General features: G+C 51.5%; 10 protein-coding genes across 10 annotated transcripts; 4 read left to right on the top strand and 6 right to left on the bottom strand.

The window, feature by feature from the left end:
• Positions 1-6: 6 nt before the first annotated feature.
• ASPSYDRAFT_39293 (putative importin beta-4 subunit) lies at positions 7-4,059 on the bottom strand. The gene is made up of 3 exons (XM_040845870.1): positions 3,779-4,059; positions 1,380-3,711; positions 7-1,175 (listed from the first exon to the last, which is right to left on the bottom strand). The coding sequence occupies exons 1-3, from the start codon at positions 3,822-3,824 to the stop codon at positions 269-271; spliced, it is 3,285 nt and encodes a 1,094-aa protein (XP_040708364.1). The 5' UTR covers positions 3,825-4,059; the 3' UTR covers positions 7-268.
• Positions 4,060-4,218: 159 nt separating this feature from the next.
• ncr1 (sphingolipid transporter NCR1) lies at positions 4,219-8,677 on the bottom strand. Its single transcript, XM_040845869.1, has 3 exons — positions 8,273-8,677; positions 4,752-8,205; positions 4,219-4,692 (listed from the first exon to the last, which is right to left on the bottom strand). The coding sequence occupies exons 1-3, from the start codon at positions 8,531-8,533 to the stop codon at positions 4,589-4,591; spliced, it is 3,819 nt and encodes a 1,272-aa protein (XP_040708363.1). The 5' UTR covers positions 8,534-8,677; the 3' UTR covers positions 4,219-4,588.
• A 181-nt stretch (positions 8,678-8,858) lies between these two features.
• ASPSYDRAFT_39291 (uncharacterized protein) lies at positions 8,859-10,450 on the bottom strand. The gene is made up of 2 exons (XM_040845868.1): positions 10,396-10,450; positions 8,859-10,291 (listed from the first exon to the last, which is right to left on the bottom strand). The coding sequence occupies exon 2, from the start codon at positions 10,284-10,286 to the stop codon at positions 8,952-8,954; it is 1,335 nt and encodes a 444-aa protein (XP_040708362.1). The 5' UTR covers positions 10,287-10,291; positions 10,396-10,450; the 3' UTR covers positions 8,859-8,951.
• Positions 10,451-10,971: 521 nt separating this feature from the next.
• ASPSYDRAFT_54039 (uncharacterized protein) lies at positions 10,972-12,324 on the bottom strand (the record flags this gene model as incomplete). The annotated part of the gene is made up of 6 exons (XM_040848784.1): positions 10,972-11,279; positions 11,344-11,418; positions 11,486-11,867; positions 11,924-12,028; positions 12,081-12,146; positions 12,202-12,324. The coding sequence occupies 6 exons, from the start codon at positions 12,322-12,324 to the stop codon at positions 10,972-10,974; spliced, it is 1,059 nt and encodes a 352-aa protein (XP_040708361.1).
• A 1,551-nt stretch (positions 12,325-13,875) lies between these two features.
• Positions 13,876-14,847, top strand: ASPSYDRAFT_26545 (SDR family oxidoreductase; the record flags this gene model as incomplete). Its single annotated transcript, XM_040844295.1, has 3 exons — positions 13,876-14,338; positions 14,393-14,745; positions 14,806-14,847. The coding sequence occupies 3 exons, from the start codon at positions 13,876-13,878 to the stop codon at positions 14,845-14,847; spliced, it is 858 nt and encodes a 285-aa protein (XP_040708360.1).
• A 242-nt stretch (positions 14,848-15,089) lies between these two features.
• On the top strand, positions 15,090-16,085 carry ASPSYDRAFT_26544 (amidohydrolase family protein; the record flags this gene model as incomplete). The annotated part of the gene is made up of 1 exon (XM_040844294.1): positions 15,090-16,085. One exon carries the CDS (start codon positions 15,090-15,092, stop codon positions 16,083-16,085), a length of 996 nt encoding a protein of 331 aa, XP_040708359.1.
• A 794-nt stretch (positions 16,086-16,879) lies between these two features.
• ASPSYDRAFT_39284 (MCT family MFS transporter) lies at positions 16,880-19,053 on the top strand. Its single transcript, XM_040845867.1, has 3 exons — positions 16,880-17,489; positions 17,590-17,682; positions 17,741-19,053. Exons 1-3 carry the CDS (start codon positions 17,201-17,203, stop codon positions 18,661-18,663), a joined length of 1,305 nt encoding a protein of 434 aa, XP_040708358.1. The 5' UTR covers positions 16,880-17,200; the 3' UTR covers positions 18,664-19,053.
• ASPSYDRAFT_84550 (uncharacterized protein) lies at positions 18,896-19,837 on the top strand (the record flags this gene model as incomplete). Its single annotated transcript, XM_040851367.1, has 4 exons — positions 18,896-18,946; positions 19,017-19,030; positions 19,084-19,582; positions 19,640-19,837. 4 exons carry the CDS (start codon positions 18,896-18,898, stop codon positions 19,835-19,837), a joined length of 762 nt encoding a protein of 253 aa, XP_040708357.1.
• A 306-nt stretch (positions 19,838-20,143) lies between these two features.
• ASPSYDRAFT_39281 (uncharacterized protein) lies at positions 20,144-21,383 on the bottom strand. The gene has a single exon (XM_040845866.1). It carries the CDS (start codon positions 21,272-21,274, stop codon positions 20,324-20,326), a length of 951 nt encoding a protein of 316 aa, XP_040708356.1. The 5' UTR covers positions 21,275-21,383; the 3' UTR covers positions 20,144-20,323.
• A 513-nt stretch (positions 21,384-21,896) lies between these two features.
• ASPSYDRAFT_39279 (WSC domain-containing protein) lies at positions 21,897-22,960 on the bottom strand. The gene is made up of 2 exons (XM_040845865.1): positions 22,234-22,960; positions 21,897-22,174 (listed from the first exon to the last, which is right to left on the bottom strand). The coding sequence occupies exons 1-2, from the start codon at positions 22,520-22,522 to the stop codon at positions 22,065-22,067; spliced, it is 399 nt and encodes a 132-aa protein (XP_040708355.1). The 5' UTR covers positions 22,523-22,960; the 3' UTR covers positions 21,897-22,064.
• Positions 22,961-23,069: the final 109 nt, after the last annotated feature.

The raw sequence follows: 23,069 nt of genomic DNA, 5'->3' as shown, positions 1-23,069 counted from the left end.
CACGAATGTGGCGCGGATTCAAGCAAAGCTATCCATGAATTTCTAACAGTATATACAGTCAAGTTAACTTTTAGTTGCTATCTTCCCATCATAAGTCATTGCCATAGCCCATTCATCACTCTGGCAGTCCGTGGTCATCGCGCAACAAGCTCGCCGGCCTGGCGCTCCGGGGGTATCTATCTAGAAGTCGTCCAAAATATTTCCAGTCTATCCATTACTTTAATTCGCGTCCGTAACTCATCAATGGCGAGGCCTGTGAGATCACAGCTTACAGCTGCTCAGCCCAAGGGGCAGCACCGGGCTGCATCTGGTTCAGCCACTTGACAAGCTCGGTGAGCTCGGCCCTGCGCTCGTCCTCAAGCTGGTCGGCATCACCGCAGAGAACAGACTGGAAGATGGGGAGAAACTGGGGAGTGAGCTCGCGGACGGTGGCGTCCTCCCACTTATACAGCTGGCAAATCATGTGGTACAGAGGGTCGTTCTCCTCGTAGTCGTTCTTGAGGGGGAGGATGCCAACCAGGACAGGAAGAACATCCTTGATCGGAACGCCCTCGCGGTGCTTCAGGATCATGCGGCTAAGACAGCCAGTGGCATTGTCCTGGAGACGAGAGACATCCTGGTGCAGGCACTGCTCGAGACGGCTGAGGATAGTAGGGAACTCCTTGGCAACCTCGTCCGAGTTGGAGTTTTCGACGAGACGACCGACAGCGTAAGCAGCGTTGGACTTGGTCTGAGGGTCCTCGTCGCTCAGGCGGTGGACAAGGAGCTTCAGGAAGGAGGAGGTGAACTGGGTAGCGGCAGCGCCCATGCCGCTAATGCACTCAGCGAGAACACCGACAGCGGTGGCACGCTCGATTGACTCGGTGCTGCCAGCATAGCGAAGAACAGTCTTCTCGAAGACCTTCCAGAGCTCGGCAAAGCTTGCACCGAGAGCGGCAGCCATACCAGAGACCACATCGAGAGCGGTGTCAACAACGATCCAATCGAACTCAGAAGTCTCCTCGCTAGCCTCCTCATCATCCTCGGTGAATTCAAGCTGGCAAGGGTGCTTCTTGGTGATGATGTCGGTGATCATCTGGATGACGTTGTGAAGGGTGGTCTCGTTGGCAATCAGAGCAGGACCGCAGAATCGGAGGTTCTCTGCCATGTTGCGGTTGATATCGGCAACGGTAGACCTAGGTTTGGCGGGTTAGCGATGTTCACAAACAACCATCCAAATAAAATCAAGTATAATCATAAATAAATCAGAAGTAGATAAACGTCTTTCACATCAATCACAACTTGTGTGTCAAAGTGAGCTGGGTTAAACGAGTGGTATCATCATGGTAATTTATAGTGCTGTGCATGTAAAATAAAACAACTGGGGAAATCAAACGTACCGGTCATCTTCTTCAGTCCACATCTTGATGGTGGCGGTCATAAGGATCTCACCGAACTTCTGGACCTCCTTGGGGGGCTGGACCTGGAGGGGAAGACCGGGCTGCCACTTGGCCATCTGCCCGGACTCCTCAGCAATGGAGAAGAGCATGGCGTAGGAGCGGTGCATGGTGCTGATGGTAGCCTTACGGACACCCTCATAAGGGTGGTCGGCAAGGGGCATAACCGTCTCGACGGTCTTCTCGAAGTAGGGAAGATAGGCGCCGCGAGAGTGGGTAACAAGGTCACCGATAATCTCAATGGCAATCTCCTTCTCAAGAGCCAGAGGGGTGGTGGCGGTGATGTCATCCCAGTCATCCTCATCCTCGTCAACGTCAACGTCTTCGATCTCGCCATCCTCGCCAACGGGCTCTTCGTCATCGTCTTCAGCACTGGCAACCTTGACCTTGCGGCCGGCAACGGTCACCTCCTGGCCAATGAGATCCTTAGCAGCCTCGCCAAGAGAGAGTTCAAGGTCATCGTCATCCTGCTCAAGGCAGTTGAACAAGCCCTTGACAGCGCCCTCAAGGAAGGTAGCAAAGTGCTCACCGTAAACCTTGGCCATGGCACCCCAGAAAATGTAAGTGCTCTCCTTGAGACGGGAGTGGCCGAGGTGGAGAGCCTCCTCAGTAGCACGCATGAGGGGCTCAACGTAAGGCTGGTAACGCTCAGGGCCAGCGGCAGCAGCCATCTCACCCATGGCGTCGGTAACGCTGGCACGAAGGTCAAGTTCTTCCTCGCTGTCCTTGACGGCAGCAAATTCCTGAAGAAGATGCATGGAGTCGTCGAAGAATGGCAGGAAGGCCTCACCGGACGAAGAGGCAAGAGAGCCGAGAGCGCCGGCAGAGAGACCCTTGATCCTGAAGTTGGGGTGCTTGAAGAGCTGGTGAAGGATAGGGACAAGCTCGTTCTGGTAAGGAGCAACCTCCCTCTCGTCGAGGCCATCAACAACAGCATCGATGGCACTCAGACCAGCCTTCATGATGTCGACGGTAGGGCCTTCTTCCTCGCCCTTGGACTCTTGCATAGCGCTGGCAAGGTTCTTGAAGAGCAGAGGCATGAGCTTCTCGTGCTCGCGGTTAAGGTCCTCGGTGAGATCATCGGCCAACCGGGCAACGGCGTGGAGAGAAGCCTGGCGAACCTTGAGCTCACCATCAGCAAGCAGCTGAAGAACCATGGGCATGATCTCCTTCATCTGAGTGCTGATGAAATCGGGAGCACCCTCGACCACCATGCCTAGCGACATGATACCGGCACGGCGGTAGTCAGGGTTGGAGTTGTTGAAGTACTGGCCGAGGGCCTGGAGCAGGGGAACAACAACCTGACTGGGAGGAAGGCTCTGGGCCAGCATGTCAAGAAGACCAAGAGCAGAGCGCGCGGGGGTGATATCGTCATCGTTGGGCGAGGCGTCGCCAAGTTCAGTGACGATCTGCAGAGCAGTGCGGGCGAGCTGCTCACCGAGACGCATACCCTGGATCTTGAGCTTGCGGTACTGAACGGTCTGCATCAGGAAGCTAATAGCCTGAGTACGGGTGTCGTCGTCAATTTCAGTGTTGGCAGCAATGTCGTTCATGAAGGCAACGAGGTCCTTCAGGTGAACAGTCAAAAGAGCGGGGTCGAAACCGAGGATCGTCTGGAAGACCTCGAAGGCCTGCATGATGCGGTCGTCCTCCTGTTGGTCGATGGCGTCCTTGAGGACGGCGACCATTGATGGAACAAGGTCCTGGAAAGCCTTCACAGGGGCCATGTTCTCGGCAGAGTCGAGGTACATAGCCAGCTTGCTCAGGGCAAGCAGGGTGTTGATGCGGACATCCGCGCTCTCGGGGTCACGAATGGTCTTGCCGAAGAGGGTGAACAGCTCCTGGAACTTCTCCTCGAAGCCCTCTCCCAAGGTCTCGAGAATGGTGAACAGGATGTATAGAGACACAGCACGCTCATCCTTGTTTCCAGTGTCGGCAGCACGGATCAGGAAGTTGGGCAGATCAGCCCACTGGCCATCCTCCAGGTCAACCTTAGCAACGGCAGAGATGACACGGGCGACGGAGTGGCGGACGAGGTCATTGGCCTCACTGACACCAGAGCGCAGAAGCTGTTCCCTGATGGCGGGCTTCTGGTCTCCCTGCACCTTAACCCAGTGCTTGCTGACGAGAGACCGGGCCTCGACAGCAGCGAGCTGCCTCAGCTGAGCATCATCGTGACCAGTTGCAACCTGGATGAGGAGAACAAGCGATTCGGGATGCTTGTAGTATTCACGTTGAAGAATTCCGGTAGCCTCCTTCACGTTACCCTGGGTAGCTGTAGTTTGGGTCAGCAATGAATTCCGGAACACGCGACGCGTCATAGAATCCATGGGGTCACTCACGGTTAAGAACGATCTGGAGCTGCTGCAGAAACCGTTGCTGATCCATGACGGCTTCAAATGTGCAGAGATTTCAAAATTTTTCGTCGAGAGAAAAATGTAGGTGGGGTTATCCCTTGTCCTGAAGGATACAGCAGGACCTGGTAAGGGACGTGAATTGCTGTCTGCACACAGCCAGACAGCACAAGGGGTATCACAGAAATATGAACAAAAGAAAGATAACAAGCAAAAGAAAAAGGAAAGGGGAGAGAGATGAGAGAAAGAAGAAGGGAATTGTTGTGGAGGGGAACCCAAAGCAGAAAAGGCCTGAAAAAAAAATTTAGGGGAAGCTTGAGTCTTGGCGTGATCATGTGAGCACCCCACAGTGCCTTATCAACAATGCACAACAGTTATTCAAGTTTTATTAACTCTTCAGTAGAAACTCAGTAAACGTAGAAGAGAAATCAGAATATAGTATTGAATTAGTGCTTCATTGTTGTTTTATATTATTCCAATTCACCAGATGGCACTGCCCATTGTTAGCTGCTCTAATGTAGATCAACAACAACTGAATATTTGGACACCATGACGCCGTCGATTATTAGATGGTCACCACAGCAGTATTATTAACCAACAGTATTCAATTCATCCACTAATAAGTCACAATAAAAAAAAACACAGCTTTAGTCGTTTCGCTCCTTGATTATGCCACTGTAACAAAGAAAGAGTAAGGAAAAGGGCTTATATAAACAGCCCTACGCGTCAAGAATCGTGTGCACTGGGCGCGTGAAAAGTCGACCTTCTAGCCTAGACGTTTGTCGCGGACCAGCGCGACTAGTATTCGTCCGAGTCGTAATCATCGTCAACCAACAGGGAGCGGTAACCTCTAGATGCAAGGTTTTCCTCTAGTCCCCCGCTGGCTTCGGGGTCAGCATAGCCTGGAACATTTGTTAGCAAACTCGGTTACGAAAAATCTCCAGTTCAGTTAGTAACATACTTTCACCTCCGAAATAGCTGAGCGCCACAGGCAAGAAAATGAGCGCATGGGTTGCTGCAAAAATGATCAGCGCTAACCACACCCTGAAATAGTAGATCTCGAAGATCTTGCTCCTGGTGAAAGCGAGAACGCAAACTCCAAGGAGTTTGGTCACGGTAATGCCGCTGAACACGCTGCCACCAACATTGACCAATGCAGTCCAAGCGCGGGCGTCCTTGCCGCGGAATTTCGTGGGCACATTGTCCATGATGCTCCGGGAGGGGAACATGAAGGCCCGGGCAATGTGGGCGCAGAATTCAACACCGATGCCTACACAAATGACCAGGTTGACGAGAGAGACGGCGTTGAGCGAGACGCCAGCTATGGCCATGGAACCGATTATATCGACCACAATCATAATGACGGTCGCTGTAACCACTGCTCCTGTGGCAACGGAGCCGAGAAGAATTGAGGTAATGGCGAAAATAATTGCCACGGCAGATCCAAGCAGGGTTCCAGCTACCTGCACGATGGATACATATTGGTCGAAGAAGATATACGATTTGGAATAAGGGAACACATCGATACCATGCTCTTCAGAGATCCCCTGGGCAATGCGGCGAGCAGAGATATACGATTTAATAAAATCGTCCTGAGTCCGGAGCGCGGTGTGGGCGGTTCTGAAATGACTGGCATTTGTCATGACTCGCTTCGGGTCAAAAACAAGCGCACTGCTGTAGGGTGCTTTCCCACCTAGAGGGCATGAAGCATCCGTGGGTGAATCGATCCATTTCCCAAGGTAGTGGATAAACTCCTGCCCTTCTGGCATACCAAACAAACTGATATTCCACGCTGGTGTTCTATCCTCGAAGCACAACTTACCATCTTCGTAACAACAGTCTTGTTGTGGGTTAAGCCAATAGAAGAAATCGTCAATCCAGCTGGCGGTTGAACCGGAAATATACGATACGTTCGGTCGCTTCGACTCTTGCTCCAGAACGAATGGTAGAGAGTATTCTTCGCACGTCGTGAATCGCCCGCAAAGCTGTTGTTGGTGTTGTCTCTCGGTTATATTTACGTTTCGTGTCACAAAATAGACAGGCGGCCCGGTACCGAAATACTCGCTGAGGTCATTGAAGTAGTCAATGAGATAAGAGTCACTTGGCAGTGCAATGCGTTGATCCAAACCCAAGGCCACTTCAGGAATCAAAGCCAAACCTGCGGTCAAAATGCCAAGGAAAACGATAATCACGATAACTTTAACCCTGCGGTTGAGCAAGTAGGGCGCGTAGATTTTGCGAATCAATTTCTGAAGTGCACTTTCCCCGTCCTGGTCTTCGAAAGCCCGCTCTTCCGGCATTCCTGAGTGCGCTTTGCGCACAGTCAAACAGGGAATGCAGTCCGCACGGAGGCTTTCAACGCGTTTCTGATTCAAAGCAAGCACGGAAATAAACATTGTGACTTGCAAGATAGCATTGATGAAGACAGCACCCGCTGCATAAACGGCGAAGTTTCGGACAGCGGGCATTCCAACAAAGACACCCAGGGCAAAGGCAACGGTTTCTGTGAGGGCAGAAAGGAAGATACTGGGACCAATGCGACCAAGGGCGCGAGAAATGCGTTCGTCAATCTCTTCATCCGGATGACTCACATTCAGGCGCTCAAATTCGTGGACGATTAGGAAAATATTGTCAACACCCACGGCCAAAACGAGGAAAGGGATCACCTCCGCGATGATCAATGTTACTTTGACACCAGCAGCGGAGAATAGCCCAACTGATGCAGATACCGACATCAGGACAATGATGATTCCCACAACGCCAAGGGTGAACTTGGACTGGACCAGGGCATTGGACGGGTTGTTGAGTAGGGATCTCCATGTCATAGTCACAGAGCCGAGAGCCAACGATGCGTAAATGAACATAATAATGTAGCTGATGACGACAATCTTGGCATCGGTGTTGCTTGACTTGTTCAGCTCCTGCTCAACGCTTGCTTCCGTGGTGAAAGAGACACGGAGACCGCGGGTTGTGGCCTCTTCTTGGACAACCGTTAATATACGCTGGAAACTGTCTTCCCAGTCCATAGCTTTCGCCTCTCCTTCAGATCCTTGCGCATGGTTGTTAACAACCCATGTCACTATAAGTGCCTGCGCATCAAGGACGTTTCCGGTACTTTCATAGCCACCCAGAATCATTTCGGGTCTCAGAGGCTGTGAAAATCCAGGGAGACAGTCTACATCACCCGGTGAATCCGTGCAATGTGTCAGACGTTCCTCCCAGGTGTCTGGCTTGAGGTTGGCAAGGGAGCCACCAAAATAACCGGTTACCGACTGAATGACACATGCGTCGCCGGTAGGTTTGTAACACACGTCATCCAGGGACAACCCGCGATCCAAAGAAATCACGCGGCTGACGCGAGACTCAACGCCAAACCACCAGCTTAATGTGTCGTAATCAAGGACGCGCCCGCCGGCGTTAGATGAGTTATCATTGACAAGGAACGCTTGCTCTGCACGATAGAATGGTCCAAAGTTCTCATCGAAAAACTCCTTTTCCTTCGCAGCAGCAGAGGTAGGGCTCACCCAGAGTCGAACAGGGTCTGTTTCCACGGAGAATCGCAGCCAGCCCAAACTCAAGAGCACAACTACAACAACACTCGATATTATCGTCAATGCAGGAAAACGAGCACAAACGGAGCCAATGCGGCTAAAAACGGCATCAAGCATTGAGTTCAGTTTGTAGAGCCCACGGGGATACTCCAGGTGGCCCGCGCCTTGGACAATATCACCCTCATCTTCGTCGTCACTTGGGTTTGGATCCTGTAGCAGTCGTACTCTTTCAGGCTTTCGATATCGGTGTTCTTTCCATGTGAAATAGCTCGAGAATCCAGCAATAGCGAGGAGGAAAATGGAATAGATAAGAATGACTGAGAACGACATGCAGGGTATAAGGCCGACATGACATTGCTTTTCGGTCTTGATTTCGGGAAGCTCGGGACACACATCTGGACAATCGACGCAAGAGCAGCGGTATGCTGGGTCTGCATCGTTGCATGTCTTTGGGTGAATTGGCAGAGCCTCCATGCCCTGCGAGTCGTCTGCAGGTTCGGTGCGATAATTAATCTGGAACGGGCTTCCCAAGAACTTCTTGTCGCCTAAGAATTTTAAAAACTGGTGATAGTCCTTCGCACCGCCTCCAATGAAATCAATTGCCTTTCCGCCCGAAGCGCCATTCTTGACGTTCTTGCAGCTGTCATAAAACCCGCTTTGGTACTCCTCCGACCACAAATTATCGAGCTCGGTGACAAGATCCTTTCCGGAGCTACCGGCTTCGGTTTTCGTGACGTTTATAAACAGGGACTGGTCGGGCGAGCAAGTAAAGGTGCAGAATATGTTGAAGAAGTTATCCTTGCAAGCAGGACATGAGGAGATGATTCCATCGGCCAGTTTGAGGTTATTCGAGAGCGCATCGATCTGGTTGTCCCAAACAATTAGAATTACTACCACCATCACAATTCTGAGTAATGCGCCTGCGACTCACCTGTTCTTCTTTACAACAAACTGGCCCTTCCTCCCATTTCGTACCACATAGGTCTACCAACTTCTTCCTGACCGCTGCTTCTGGTTCCTCCGCAAGCCCATTATCAGGACATGGTAGCTCTCCACCGAAAAATGATTGTTTCCCACAGTGACCGCGGATGGCACATCGGCCCTCTTCATGACTCTTCGTTTCTCCCTGAGCGACCGACTGTGAGGGGAAGCCCAGAGCCGCGGCGATGGGGATGAAGCGGAGTCCCCGCATCGTGTTGAGGGGTAGGCTAGGAGCGCAATAGAAGGAGACACATCCAAATTGATAGCTATAAAAGAAACACTAGATGGTACAACTAAAAGGAAGGAACAGAAGAGCTCCGGATTGCCCTGCTGTGATGATGTTTGTCGTCGTCGCGTGTGTCGGAACAGCATGAATGACGATTGGAGCATGGGCGCCAAGAACTACGTAAGCGGTCCAACGTCAGGTTGTTCGGCCGAGGCTTCCGTGAATGCCTCAGGCTGCCGGGGGGCGATCAGGCTTGCAGATGGCCCCAACCTTGGAACTGCGTGCACGGTGCCTGGAACTAACCACCAGCGTTTATTACAACTTCATATGATGTCTCGAACTATATAATATCATTTGCAGATAAAGGCCACCCAGGCAACAGAAAACACTAATCAAAAACAAATCATGAATCCGCAAGGATTTGGCTCAACAGCGGGTCCTTAACAAATGCGTCATAATCTCCAGGTCTCAGGGTGACCGAGGCCTCCCACGGCACCGGCTCCACGGGCTGCAGCTCCCTTGTTCGCTGGGGAAGCATAATACAGGCGCCCGGAATCAGCGAAAATCCAGACTCGAAATCCTCGATGTGGCCGAGTCCTGGCCCGAAATCTAGGGCAAAGACCTTGAGATGCCGCCAGCTGGTCATGACAACGTCTGCTGGCTTGCCCTCCATTTGATACCAGTCTCCGCTTTCAGCGACTGCGGCAGAGGCGCTGTAGCCGAGGGTTTCGTTGATGGACGATGTGACCCCGGTGCGGAGCTCCAGCGCAAGCTGTGTCAGGTGCAGGAGGTCGGACTCCTCGCCTGGGCTCGTTTCTTCGCTATCCTTCCTGCAGTGAATGGGTCTCCAGATGGGGTAGATCATATTTCCTAGGTAGGTTTCTGGTAGTGGAGGGTTGATTCGGCGACGGAGATCTGCGACCATGAACATGCTCGCTGGCTTGTCTTTCCCAGCTTGGTTGGGGTTCATGACTCTGTCAAAGGAGATGCCCAACGCCGCGGTGATGATGTCGTTAGAGGAGAAAGGGTACGCCGGGCCAAACGGCCGATTGAGCTGCGGAAGCCGCTTTGCGCATAGATCCTTCAGCTGGGCTATCTTGTCTGGGCTGAACGTGACACGGTAGGTCTCGGCCGCTGAGGATAAAACCGATTCCATAGCCCCCCATTGCTCGCTGGAAAAATTCGAGTCGAAAGCTGGAGGGCCCAGCTCTACTGAATGGTCGAGCCGCGTCTTACACTTGGAAGGCCAGTCTGACACCTCTCTCCGATAGTCGATAGCAGTCCTCACGATCTCCTCGGTGATGGGCATCCTAATAGACACAGAACTTTCTGCGGCTGCTGCCTGGCAACACTCGCTCAACGCTTGAAGGACGACTCCTGCACCGGACCCGTCAAAAACAATATGCATGAAAGACATCACCACGATGATTTTCGAAGGAAAGGCATTGACCTGGAAGCGCAGGACAGGGCGTTGCTGCGAGGCAGGGATAAACACCGGCACGGCGAAGTACTCATTCTTCGGGTGTGTACAAAACTCTTCGTCGCGGTCGAAATACTTCACTTTCAACATCGGGACATCATGAGATGTGGTAGGGGGGTAAACGAAGCCCCGAGTCTGAGGCTCACTTTGGCGAACGACATCACCAGCAAGCCAGGGAATCTCTGCGGTGAGCTTGTTGATTCCGTTTTGCAGAGTTCGGACAGCAGTACTAGGGTCATCGGTGTTGAAGTACAGCATGTACGGTAGGTAGACCTTTGCAGTGATATGGTCGAGCGGCGTGAGGCCGATGGGCTGAGCAATTGATCCCATGCTGTTCATAATTCAATCGAATGACACGTTTGAACAGGATAACGAAGACAAAGTCAAAGACAAAAGTTCCGCGATCTTGGAAGAAACCAGGGGTGCTGTACCTAGTTCTTGGTGGCGCTGATCGCTGTCATCTTACATACTCCGTACAACCCCGCGCAGCCCGGCGCAGCCCTAACTGCGACGACGGGCGAGCTGAACCCACCGCGGCACGCCTCAGTCAGGCCGGCCCCCTTGGCAGTCCATTTAGCCAGTTCGAGTTTAAGTTCATCCTTCAGCTTTGCACCAGATATATCATACGCGAAGTAGCCAATCTCACGTTCGGACTACCCGGTTTCCCTGCGGCCTTCGCACACTTCCTATGCCACCTTAGGTTTTCTGACTTTCTCACTCATTATAGCTGACCTTCCTTTCTCGGCCACCTGTATTATTTTCAAGAAATCTCATTGTTTAATGTGATCTCCCCCGTCTGGATGAATTTCTTGACTGGCCGGAACTTAGAAAAATATATACAGCGCGATACTATATTTCATGTTCGTAACCCTAGTCATGGTATCAACATATAGAACTCCAGTCTAGGAACACACCCATCAAGTCAGCACAGACCGCATTCCCATCAAATTCCGGACTTGGGTGTCGTGAAAATCCTCTGCTCGCTTTCACTGGCTACACTGTCACCATCGGCGCCCATCCTAGGAAGAACCTTTTTGCTCCAGCGACTCTGGTTACTCAATTGGTATCCTCCAGAGTTGCCCTGGCCACCAGCCCACTCGCGACTGCGAGACCGGCTATACTTGCTGCTCTTTTTGCTACTATTTAGCCCAGGGATGAATCTGAACAGGATCCGAAGCGACGGAAGGGACCCGGTTATCAGGCCGAGGGCATATTCGGTGTTCATTAGGATGAGGGGGATAGCACCGGCGCCTGGAATTCGAAATCAATACGGCACTCGAGCAAGATGGATGAAGGAGGGGGCGGAATTGCGTACTGGTAAAGTCCTCCGTATTCTCCTGGTAACCTAGTAGAGGAATACGTGCCAAACCGGCAGCACATGCAACGAAGCCTAGCAAAATATCCGTCAGTTTCAAACCCGTATAACATTGACGGGACGGTCGGAGTATTGCCCATACCAAGAGCAAACAATCCCATAATAACCAGCCGACGCTGAACAGGCATCTGGAGCTTCCAGATTGTGGGCATCGGCATGACAATAATCACCACATCTACCAAGAACATGAGGATCGCCTGGTAAAGTTGGATGTTCATCAATGTTTTGGGTGTAAAGCATGTGTAGATCCCGTCTTTTGGCGGGTCGTAGGCTGCTCTAACAGGGTTGCATTGGAGAATCAGAGGCAGCTCGCCGGATATTGTCATCAGAACCATGAATATAATCGTGCCAATGCCGATGCGGCGGATGGTCTTTGTTGGGAATATCCGCATTATGAAAACCGTGAGGCTGGATTTGACGGCAAGGGCTACCCAGAGGTATGCGCATAGTGATATATACACGATCTGGCCTCGAGACTCAGCACAGCCCAAAGGAGCAAGATAAACTCGGTGGCACTTACGTATTGCATGGTCGCTAGCTTGCCAGCGGGGACGGTATTCATGTGGTATCCAATTCCATAGAACGTGACAGCCAATGACAGAATTGCGAACAACAACACCATTATCTGTGGTCGAGATGAGCATAGAGGTAGAGGAGAGGGGCGGGAGGCAACGAACCAAGGCAAGAATAACGAGGTAATCATCGAGGCCAAACGAGCGAGTTACAAAATTGCGGATATAGAGCTGTCCCGGTTAGCATTTCATAATGGTCCATGCCTTCGCGCAAATTTAAACATACTCTGGTACAGCACACGACCAGCGCAACAGATGTCACTGTTATGATAATGCCTCGGATGGTGTTCACCATCGGCGGAGCGCTCGATGGCAATTCCGTTGGAGCAGAGCCATCTGTCGCAGCCATTATGACTCTAGCCTGCTGCCTCTCTGGCCGAATATCACGGTGGTCATGGGAGAATAGAGACGAGAGTACAGGAAATCCAGAACTGCGGCCCAGAAATCTGGGCATTGTCAGGGTCCCAGGATCATTTAGCCCTGCGGGCGTCTTGACTATTAAACGCTTCTCCTAAGCGAGGCCTGACTATGAACCCCTGGTCTTCCATGTCTTGCATGATTAGTCCAACGAAATGTGAGACTCCCAATGATCAACAGCCAATGCCTCTGGAGCCAGAAAAGTAAATGACTCTGGACAATGGCTTGCATCGAAGGCATTTTCTTCAACGAACAATACATAGCACATGAATGGCATGGTTGCAGCATGCCATAATAGGCATTCAAGGCGATTGCCGGTCCACTTGGTGCACGACGGACCGGCCGGTGACGCCGTCCCGCCCCCGCGCATGATGGACGTTTGACAGCAGAAGCTAAGGACTTTGTGGAACTAAGGAAAGTCCGTTTCGACTCTCCAAAACGCAGCGTGTCCTCCAATAAAGCCCCATTAAATCTACCGTTTTCCTGCCGTTGATGTTAGACATTTGCAGGGATGACGAGAAGTCAACAGCTAACGGTACACTGGACCCAGACAAGATATCCCGATAGGATACCCCTGTATCTGCAAAATCAAGCTCGGCCGCCACGCTACATAATTTAGTGTGGTGGCCGAGCCAGGCAGAGACATACCCAGAGTGCACTCTCTGGCCTGCCCGAACTACTAGAGCTGGGATTCGAATCCAATGTCGGAAGCGCCGCTATAGGAAACGCATCTTGAGTAGCGTGCATATCTCGTGTCTTGGTGCTTTTTCCAACCACTAAAAAGTTAACACCATGACTCGCAAGGGATTGACAGGTCACTGAATGCCTTGTCATTCTGTGCGATCAAATCAAAGAAGACTCCTTGCTTCGATTCAGTAAAATATCAAACTTTAAAGCAGGAGGAATGCCATACCGTGATACTTCTTCAATGATTGAACCATATATAGTAGTACATTCTGTAAATGATGTGCGTAAAATTTTAGACGGGTCATGTCCGATCAGATAGAAATTTCATCGCGAGTTGTCACAGATCCTTCGCTTCAGCTGAATCGGGCTGCTGTGCCGCAGTCCTTTCCTTCAGCCCCCATCGAGTCGTCAAGCGCCAACAATCAGCTGTGACTATGAATGACATGATCTTCTGATTTGGCTTCTTGGCTCGCTTGGAATTTTGCGAAAAGGCCAGTCCATCAGAGAGAACATCCCATTCTCCACTGGTAACCCCCCTTAGTCTAACGCTTTGACTGCTACGCCGCAATTCCAGGCCTCCCCCAGGTGCGAAGCAGTGGGTCAGTCCAAGCTTCCAGGCTGCCTTTCAATTTCAGGCTTTCTCTCCTTGGTGTGGATTACTTTAAATAAAAGCAAAGACCAAGTTGTTCTGTTTCAAAGAGAACTGCGGGGATTAAAGTGGTCGCTTGATCGTGCCTGCAATCGTTTTCGGGCATTTCAAATTCAAACACTTCAATAACCCTGGTAAGCAGAAGTCATGACGGTATCCAAGTCCGACAAACCTTTGCCTACAGTTCTCATCACCGGATGCAGTGATGGCGGCATCGGGTCAGCGCTGGCAGAGGCTTTCCATGACAGGGGGTTCCATGTCTTCGCAACCGCACGTTCACTCCCAAAGATGGCACACCTGGAGAAGCTGGAAAATAAAACACTCCTAGAGCTTGACGTAGAGTCCCAGTCCAGTATCGACGCCGCACTGGAAGCCGTGGTCAAGCATACGGGCGGCGAAGGGAAACTGGACTACCTGGTCAACAATGCCGGTCTGAATCTGAACTACCCGGCTCTTGACACAGATCTTGCGTACGCGAAGAAGATGTTCGATGTCAACTTCTGGGCGATGGTGCATGTCACGCATACGTTCATGCCGTTGCTGATTGCGTCCAAGGGGACGCTGGTGAACAATGCCTCGCTTGCGGGTGTTTTGCATGTGCCATGGGGGTGTAAGTCTCCTTTTTTTTTTTTTTGGTTGGAATCTCGTACTAAATTGGAATCAGCATTCTACAATGCTTCGAAGGCTGCTGTGCGGATGTACAGCGAGGTACTTCGCCTTGAGGTTGCGCCGCTCGGGGTGAAGGTTATAACCGTCATGACTGGAATCGTGGCGACGAACATGTTTTCGAACGCTCCGCACGACGCTCTCCCTGAGAATTCATATTACAAGATGGCCAATGAGGAAATCGCAGTGTTGGCAAGCGGCGAGAAATTTGTCGGCACAGCGATGCCCCCGGCTGTGTATGCGGAGGGCGTTGTTAATGATGTGCTTAGTGGCTATAGTGGAATGACCTGGAGAGGGAAAATCGCTTCAATGGGGTGGTTTATCTATTCGTACTTTCCCACATGGCTGACAGTAAGTTATTTGTTTGTTTCTGCTGAAATTCGGATCAATGCTGATGGCCTTCGACGGTAGGATCGTGGAGTTGGTTTCGGCTCGGGCCTGGAGAAGCTGTGAGATTCCCCTTTTGTGGGGTACAATGTACATATGATCCTTCTTGTATGATATTCGACGTGGATTTTGAGAGAACGCTCGGGGTTTTCGGGGATAGCTTCACGAGTCCTGATTGTCTCGGTCTTGGCGGAGTTAACCCCAGATATCCGAAACTCCAGTGGCAGCGGTTATATAAACTTCACTTCCTCCTCTGGTCCATTCGTACCAGACCTAATACTCTGCCGATGCAATCCACCTTAAGAACAATGTCGAAAGCCACAAAGCCAATCATCACGCTCGAGGAACACTTCCTCTCCCGCGCCGCCAGCGCATCCCCAAATCCCCGCAACGAGAGCTTCCGAGCCATCCCAAGCCTCTATGAACAATTCACCGAGCTCGGACCTAAGCGGATTGCGGATATGGACGCCGGTCGCGTCACAATGCAAGTCATCTCCCATGGGCCAGGTGACCTGTCTCCCGCCCAGTGCCGCGATACGAATAACCAGCTCGCGGAAGCAGTACGCTCATACCCAGGCCGATTCGCGGGGTTTGCCGAACTACCGATGGATAAACCTAGGGAGGCAGCAAAAGAACTATACCGTACATGTACGGGGAAGTTGGATGGTGGGATAAAGTTCGTCGGCGCTCTAGTAGACAGCCATACAGAAGCAGGGTTGTACTACGACGGTCCCGAATTCGACGTCCTCTGGAAGGAGGCGACGAGTCTCGACGTGCCGATCTATATCCATCCAACATGGCCGACAGACAAACTCGTTACAGCCTATCAGTCGTCGAAACTGCCAGAGGACGTGACGACGGCGATCCTTGCGTTCGGCTTTGGCTGGCACAGCGACGTCGCCATCCATGTGTTGCGCCTGTACGCGGCCGGCGTGTTTGACCGGTTCCCTAATTTGAAGATTATCATCGGGCATATGGGCGAGATGATTCCCTATATGCTTCAGAGGATTGAGCGGGTTTCGTCGCGGTGGGGGAGGGAGAGGTCATTCCGCGAGGTCTGGGATAGCAACCTGTGGCTGACGACGAGCGGGAACTGGGCGCTAGACCCGTTGGCCTGTATTTTGCGTAATACAAAGCATGAAAGAATTATGTATAGCGTGGATTACCCGTTTGCGAAGAGCTGTGATGGGCTGAAGTGGCTGGATGAGCTGGAAGAGAGTGGGATGGTGACTGCAGAGACATTGGAAGGAATTCGGTGGAAGAATGCTGCCCGGCTGTTGAAGCTGGATATAAGACAACCTTGAAATCTACTCAAGAAATCAAGTTTACTATGTAAATCGCTTGTATCCCCGGAATAGTATTCCATAATGATCCCTAAGTTAAGGTCTCTCTAGCAGCATAAAACTAACCAATGCGGGACATATCGACTCTACATAACATCGTCTGCAGTCGTTATGGATGTGCGCCGCTTGTAACCAGTCCAGTTAGGGCTACCCCGCAAACTGCATCGGAATGTTACTGAGAGTGGGTTGCGAACTTTAGGTCAACAGGAACAACTGTAACACATTGTCAATCTCGTGCGGAATTGTCCTCGAGGACAAGGAAACTGGCACCGTGGCCAGGGTGCATAATGCTATTGCTGCAATGCCAGGGAATCAAGCCAATGAGGTGGCCATGACAAGGTCAAATTCTTAGTAAACGACGACTTCGCCAAGTAATTGCACGGGAAATGGGAAGAGCTGGAAGCCAAGAACGACATTTAATTTTTGATCTGCGGAATTAGCTCGTTCCTTTCTGGCGGCATCATACATACCTACGATCAACCCCCCTATTCCTGACGCTAGGGCTGAGCGGGAGCCCCTCCAAGACAGACCGGTTTCAATGGCGGACATCGACACTCTATTTCGAACAGCCCTCCACTGTGCCACAGAGCATGACTTGATCCAGAGATTTAGAGGCCGGGCAATATTGAGCAACGACAAGCTCAATTCTCCCCAAGACCTGTCGATCGGGGATCTCCCCCTGCGTCGATCCTGGTCCACATTTTTCCTCCTCAGCCCGAAATTCATTCGATTCGTGAGAGCGCATCCCTATTCCGGCAATCTAGCAGTTTGCAAGTGGAACTGTGGATTCCAGGGCAACTGGTACATTTTCAATAGTGGTCCCTTCAGATTCAAGGGCTCAATACAACGTCACCGCTGCTTGCTCACCCGTCGATCTGTGTTGGTGTGAGTTGGCATTCAGGGAAATGAAAAGGCGCAATTTTTTCCACCCCGAGGGCTATCACACCTGACAATGACCTGCACCTCTGCGAGGCGAATCTGTGAGGTCTCGCAAAATACAGTACTTCTCCCGTGCGACGGCCGATCATTCATTCCAACCAGAGGCGATTCTCCGGCTCAGATCTAGCTGATTCACCATGAACACAACGGCTGAAGTCGAAGGCGAATACAAGGGCGACCTCCCTAATCGAGATACCACGACTGTCGACGATGCTCCTGAGGAATTCCCAGACGGAGGGCTACAAGCATGGTCCGTGGTCTTCGGCTCATGGTGTGGTTTCCTGCCCTGTTTCGGTCTCATGAACACCACCGGTGTGTTCACGGACTGGCTCGCGACGCACCAATTGAGCAATTATTCGCGTTCCGATGTATCCTGGATTTTCAGCATTTATATGTTCTTCCTGTGGTTTGGGGGTGTTCAGATCGGTATGTCCCTGCTGGTCACCTGCAGCCTTAGTCCCGAGACCGCGGTTATGGAATCCTGCAATATAGAGTAAGGATTAACATTCATGATGTATTTCCCTAGGACCGATATTCGATCGCTATGGTCCCAGGCACCTTATGGCTGCAGGCACGATTGGCCTCACGGGCGCTGTGATGGCGTTTAGCGTTTCAACAGGTAACCCTAGTTTATGTATTTATCTTTCTTTTTTATACCATCCATACTGACGAGGCAGAATACTACCAATTCATCCTCAGCTTCGGTATACTCGGTGGTATATCCGCTTCTCTCCTCTCCAACCCGAGCATCTCGATCATAAACCACTGGTTCTATAAGAAGCGTGGCATAGCCACCGGTATGGCTGTCACATCCGGCGGGATAGGCGGGATAATCTTCCCCCAGATCTTCAGCGCGCTCACGGTAAAGATCGGGTTCGGGTGGGCAGTGCGCACAATAGGATTCATTGCGCTCTTCTTCTGCAGTCTGGGTTCAATCTTGCAACGTTCTCGGCTCAGCCGGGTCAAAACCAAGACGAATCGCAAGACAATCAACCTGCGTGACTGTGCCGAGCCGTCGTTCAGCCTCACGGCGGCAGCGATTATCTTCGCGGATATCGGCGCTACTATACCGCTGATATATTTGACTTCGTATGCGCGGGCGAAAGGGATGGGTGTTGATATGTCGTATACGCTTATGTCAATTCTCAATGCGACGAGTATTGTGGGACGGCTGATTCCTGGCTACGCGGCGGACCGGGTCGGGCGGTTCAACACGATGATTGTGACGGCTGCTGTGTCTGCGATATTAACTCTGGCATTATGGCTCAAGAGCGGGTCGAACCACGGGGCTATCATTGCGTTTGCGGCGCTGTTTGGGTTCTCCAGCGGATCGGCGATTAGTCTGTCGCCTGTTTGCGTTGCTCAGATATCAAAGACGGAGGACTTTGGCAAGCGGTATGGCACTATCTATACGTTTGTCGCAATTGGTGTCCTGGTTGCCATTCCGATTGCTGGACAAATCCTTGAGAGACAGAGTAATGGCGATCAACAGGTATATTGGGGCCTCGTTGTGTTTTGCGGTGTGGTGTATATAGCTTCGGCAGTGTTCTTTGCAATTGCGACAGGTGTACGCACGGGGTGGAAGGCAAAGAGGTTTTAATATGGGAGCATAGAACTAGAGCATAAGAATATGTTTGCTTAGCTGTTGGACTCGGTGAAGCCCTTTTCGCGTGGCGAGAGAGCTGTCAGATCCATGGAAGGGTGACTGACAGGCCACCACATGGTTCCCCTCTCCATGCATGCATGTTGACGTGCCCCGCTCGTATAACACAGCAATCTCCTCGCCATGAGCAAGCAGTCCATCTTTTCCATCATATTAATGACATCTCGAAATGGCTATTAAGTGCGATTCATCGTCCGCCATCTACACCGTGCTCGTGCTGGTACGTCAGGTATAAACAAACTATATAGTCATGATAACACTCTCTTCCTAGGCCTCTATACTCTCTATAGTCCTCGGGGCATACGTTCATCCCAAATGCTTCTCCAAGCTTCATCACTGACCATCGCTGTATCAAAGTCTCGCCTGGGCACGAGCAACCGGCATCTTCCTCCCCCTCCCTACCTGGATCCCAGCACTCGCAACCCTCCTCCCCATCCTCACCCCCCTCGCCTTCGCAGGAACACGCCTCCTTTTCAACACAGCACCTCATCGACTCACCCAGACCTTCCAAATCCTCAACCACATACACACAATCCTCCTGACCGCCATAGCAACAATCGCTCTCTCCTACATCTTCCCCGGCAACATTCTATCCTGCCATCTCGAGCAGCAATGGCAGACATACTTCCACAACAAGGACGCACATGCGATCCGCGCGATCCAGGACCAATTCCAGTGCTGCGGGCTACGCAGTATCCATGATCGTGCCTGGCCGTTCAAGGGTAATGGTAATCGGGACGACGCCTGTGAGCTGCAGTTTGGATATAGGCAAAGTTGTTTGGTGCCGTGGAGGGGTGTGCAGGAGGGTACTTCATGGATGGTCTTTGCTGCAGTGCTAGGGATTTTCATTGTTAAGGTGAGTTCCCATTTTACCATATCTCTATAGTATTAGTCTGATGGTTTGCTATTATAGATCTGGCTTGCACAACTCTCTAGCCGCCGGGCTAGTTGGATGAGCTCCCAGTTCTTGGGCAGTGAGCGGAATCGCCAGCGGATATCAGAACCAGGGTTAGAGGAGGGGGATGATAATACAGAGACCAGCGGGGAGGCGAGACGAACTATGCTTCCCCCTTCTCGGCCTGGTCATGAGAATGTATGGAATGTGGATTGAAAAATCACGTCATTTCAAGCTGATACGAAATTTTTCGCTTGTCCTTGGATATGAGCTACTCGAAGACTTTGACGCGAATTAATGCGGTCGAAAAGCGATCGACTATATTTCCATTTTTCAGCCATCTAAACAAAAAGGGCATGAAATAAATATGATAATAAAATGGCACAGTAGAGTTGCCGTTGCATATCAGCTCCGCTTCGAAGGTACAAACGCGCATGATATCAGCCCTAGCTTCCCGAATCAGATTAGATAGTCGCGTTGCTGGCGTAGTAGTGGGTTAGGGAACACTGGAATGGAACAAATTGACAGAAGAAAGAATTAATGATTAATGCTCATTTCTTAGTCGTTGATTAAACATAAACAATCGTGGCGCGTGTTGGGCTAACCCCAACTACAATGATGAATACATACAGTAAGAGTATCCCCACCCGCAAATCGGATGAAGCGCAGCGCTCAAATCGCATCCTAGAGATTAATTCACAGTCAAGCAGCAGCAATTTCCTTCTTGAACTTTTCAGCAACAGGCCCATAGCTTCCAGTGCGTACCTCCCAAAGCAGTCCCGGACCAACAGGCGTCCATCCCAGCTCCTGAACGGCCTTCTTGTTGGACGCACGGTTCCTGATCCCAATGAACGCAGCCAAGAATGGTCCCCAGCGCGCAACTGCATCGTCAGGAGTAATGGATCGCGCTGGCACCTTCACAAGCTCGCTGACTGCATTCGCCATGGCCTTGTAAGTGGTAGTGGTGTGACCGGTGCCGTTAAAGACATCTCCGGCCTTTGCATGCTTAGCGGCAAGAAGGTATAATTTTGCGGCATCGTCGACATATATATCCGAGAAACAGTACTCGCCATCGCCAATGTACACAGCCTCGCCGGATTTAATCGCAAGCTTGATCAGTTGCGCCGCGAAGCCGGTGGAGTTGCTACGGCCGTAGACGTACTGCGGGAGACGGATAGAGACAACGCGTACGCCCTTGGTGACAAATGTGAGTGCATGCTTTTCGGCGACGTCGCGGTTGCCAAAGGCGTGTTCAGCCTGGGGTGTTGTTTCGTCGGTTTCGCCGCCGTTAGGATCGGCTTGCACGCCTGCGGTGCCGTTGGTGACGATGAGGGGTTTGTCGGTTCCTTCGAGGCCCTTGGCTAGAGCGCTGACGGCGGCAATGTCGAGGTTGATGAGGTCCTGGTAGGGCTTGGAGAAGTCATGGTCGAAGGCGAGGTGGAAGACGATGTCGGCGTTTTTGCTCTCTTCGGTGAGAAGCTCAGCGCTTTTGAGGTCGCCACGGACGGGGGTCGCACCGAGGGTCTTGAGGAGGGCGTCACTTTCTTCGCGGCGCGAGAGACCACGGACGTTGTATCCCTCTTTGACAGCGAGTTCGGTGACAACGCGGCCAATATAGCCTGTTGCGCCGGTGATGAAGACGTTTTGGGACATGGTGTGGTGATGTGATTGTATGGTTGATGAGGGTTAATAGGAATTGTTGGAATTGATGGAAACGTATTGGCAGAGGGGTTAAGAGACTTCACGGGCAGTTGGTTTCCTTCTTATAGATAAATGGACTGGTTGTGTTGCACAAAGAGCGAGCAGTGAAGCGAGCCAGACGGGCGGAGATTACGGACTTAGTATGCATCGCATAGCGGCAACGGCGACCAACCAAAGCTATTCCACTGGACGTGCTCACGAGCTCGGTGCTAGCTGGAGTTACTGCAGAATCTGCTAGATGATTGTCGATTATAAATGTGGTTGGAAATGTGCCATGGCATGCAATTCGAGGGATCTCGCTCAATGCCTCGTCTTATGTCCGGACGCCACTGAATGGACAACCACGACCACAATTTACCAGACCAGATTATGAAACTGCCAGCTTGCCATTTACTGGACAACGGCTGCCCGCGTATTCACGGGTGTCGCCGATGGTTACACGACCGAACCACCGTCAGTCAACATTGGGTGATTGGAACGCCAACTCGGCGGGTTTACGACTTGTTCATTGGCAAATGCAGGGCATTCCAGTTCGGACTCTCGGAATGCCGACAATTCGGTGATAAAAAAATAACCAGGGGTCATTACTTGGAATTGAAATAGTGACAGTATGCCGAATCCAAGACGTCTAATGTGGCAACGACTCTAGTGATGTGCTCTCATATTCTATCGTGCTAACTTCAGCCCAGCATCTACATAATGGGTATAATGATTGTATACCAATTTTCCCGGCCTTCCAACTCTAATTGCACCCAATACCCAACGGCGGCAAAATCGTGGGAACCGTAGTAAGCGAAGATGCCGTCCCCTCTTGTTCAATTTCATAGCAACTAAGCGCACCGTGGCCACCACCTACCATGCGATAGAATGATCAGTACTTTGATTCAAGGCCATAAAGATTGGAAACCCACAAATATCACGCGGATACCCACCACAGGGCAAGTTGCATGCCCCGGGGCCCAGCTCATGTTGCCAGCTAGGGTAGTTAAAGCCGCACCAGCATTCGGTGCCATTTCGGACGCCCATGATTGTATCGCCGCGCCGCATGCAGTTCATTTTGCAGAGTCCGACGCTCTGGAACGGCGACTGGCCTATATTGTCTAGGTCGTTGGAGTCGAGGTAGCAGCCCAGGTATCGAAGGGCATGGGTGGCCGTTACGGTAGATGCGAGGAACGTGATGGTATATTTCAGAAGAGCCATTTCATAGGCCTGTATAGTCCGGCTGGGTTGATAATGCTCTCGGGTCTTGCTGTGGTGTAGAGTGAGACGAAGCTGCACGAATCTGCGGGGCGATCTTCAAGAGCTTCGGCCTACCTCACTAGGGAAGCATGTCCCGTCATCGTCGTGTGCCATCGTCTGCCATTCATCGAGCAGCCATAGTGCTTAACACCGTAGACTGAGGCGCTTGTGGCTGGTAAACGGATCTTGTCTCCAGCTCATCTCCCAGGTTGCCATTTTAACAGAACACCGTTCCCCAACTTCCATTCAATGCAAGGTATATCAGCATCATCCTCTGTCCAATCTCAACACGCATTCGGGCTTCCCATTGCTTGATCCTATGTGGGTCAAAATATGGAGATCATACTACCCAGCACCCACGAGGACCTTAAATTCTTCTCCATCAAGTACATATAAAAAGATCCAAGTGGGCCAGAGATCGAGAAGTGACAGTGTCGATCGAATCGAGCCCGATCCGGTGCCCAGTCTTTGTGGCTGACATCAGCCGCCACCCAGTCCCCCATCACCA

This window comes from Aspergillus sydowii (assembly GCF_001890705.1).
Source record: "Aspergillus sydowii CBS 593.65 unplaced genomic scaffold ASPSYscaffold_1, whole genome shotgun sequence".
Lineage (NCBI taxonomy): Eukaryota > Fungi > Ascomycota > Eurotiomycetes > Eurotiales > Aspergillaceae > Aspergillus > Aspergillus sydowii.
This window is presented reverse-complemented; position numbering and strand designations above follow the sequence as displayed.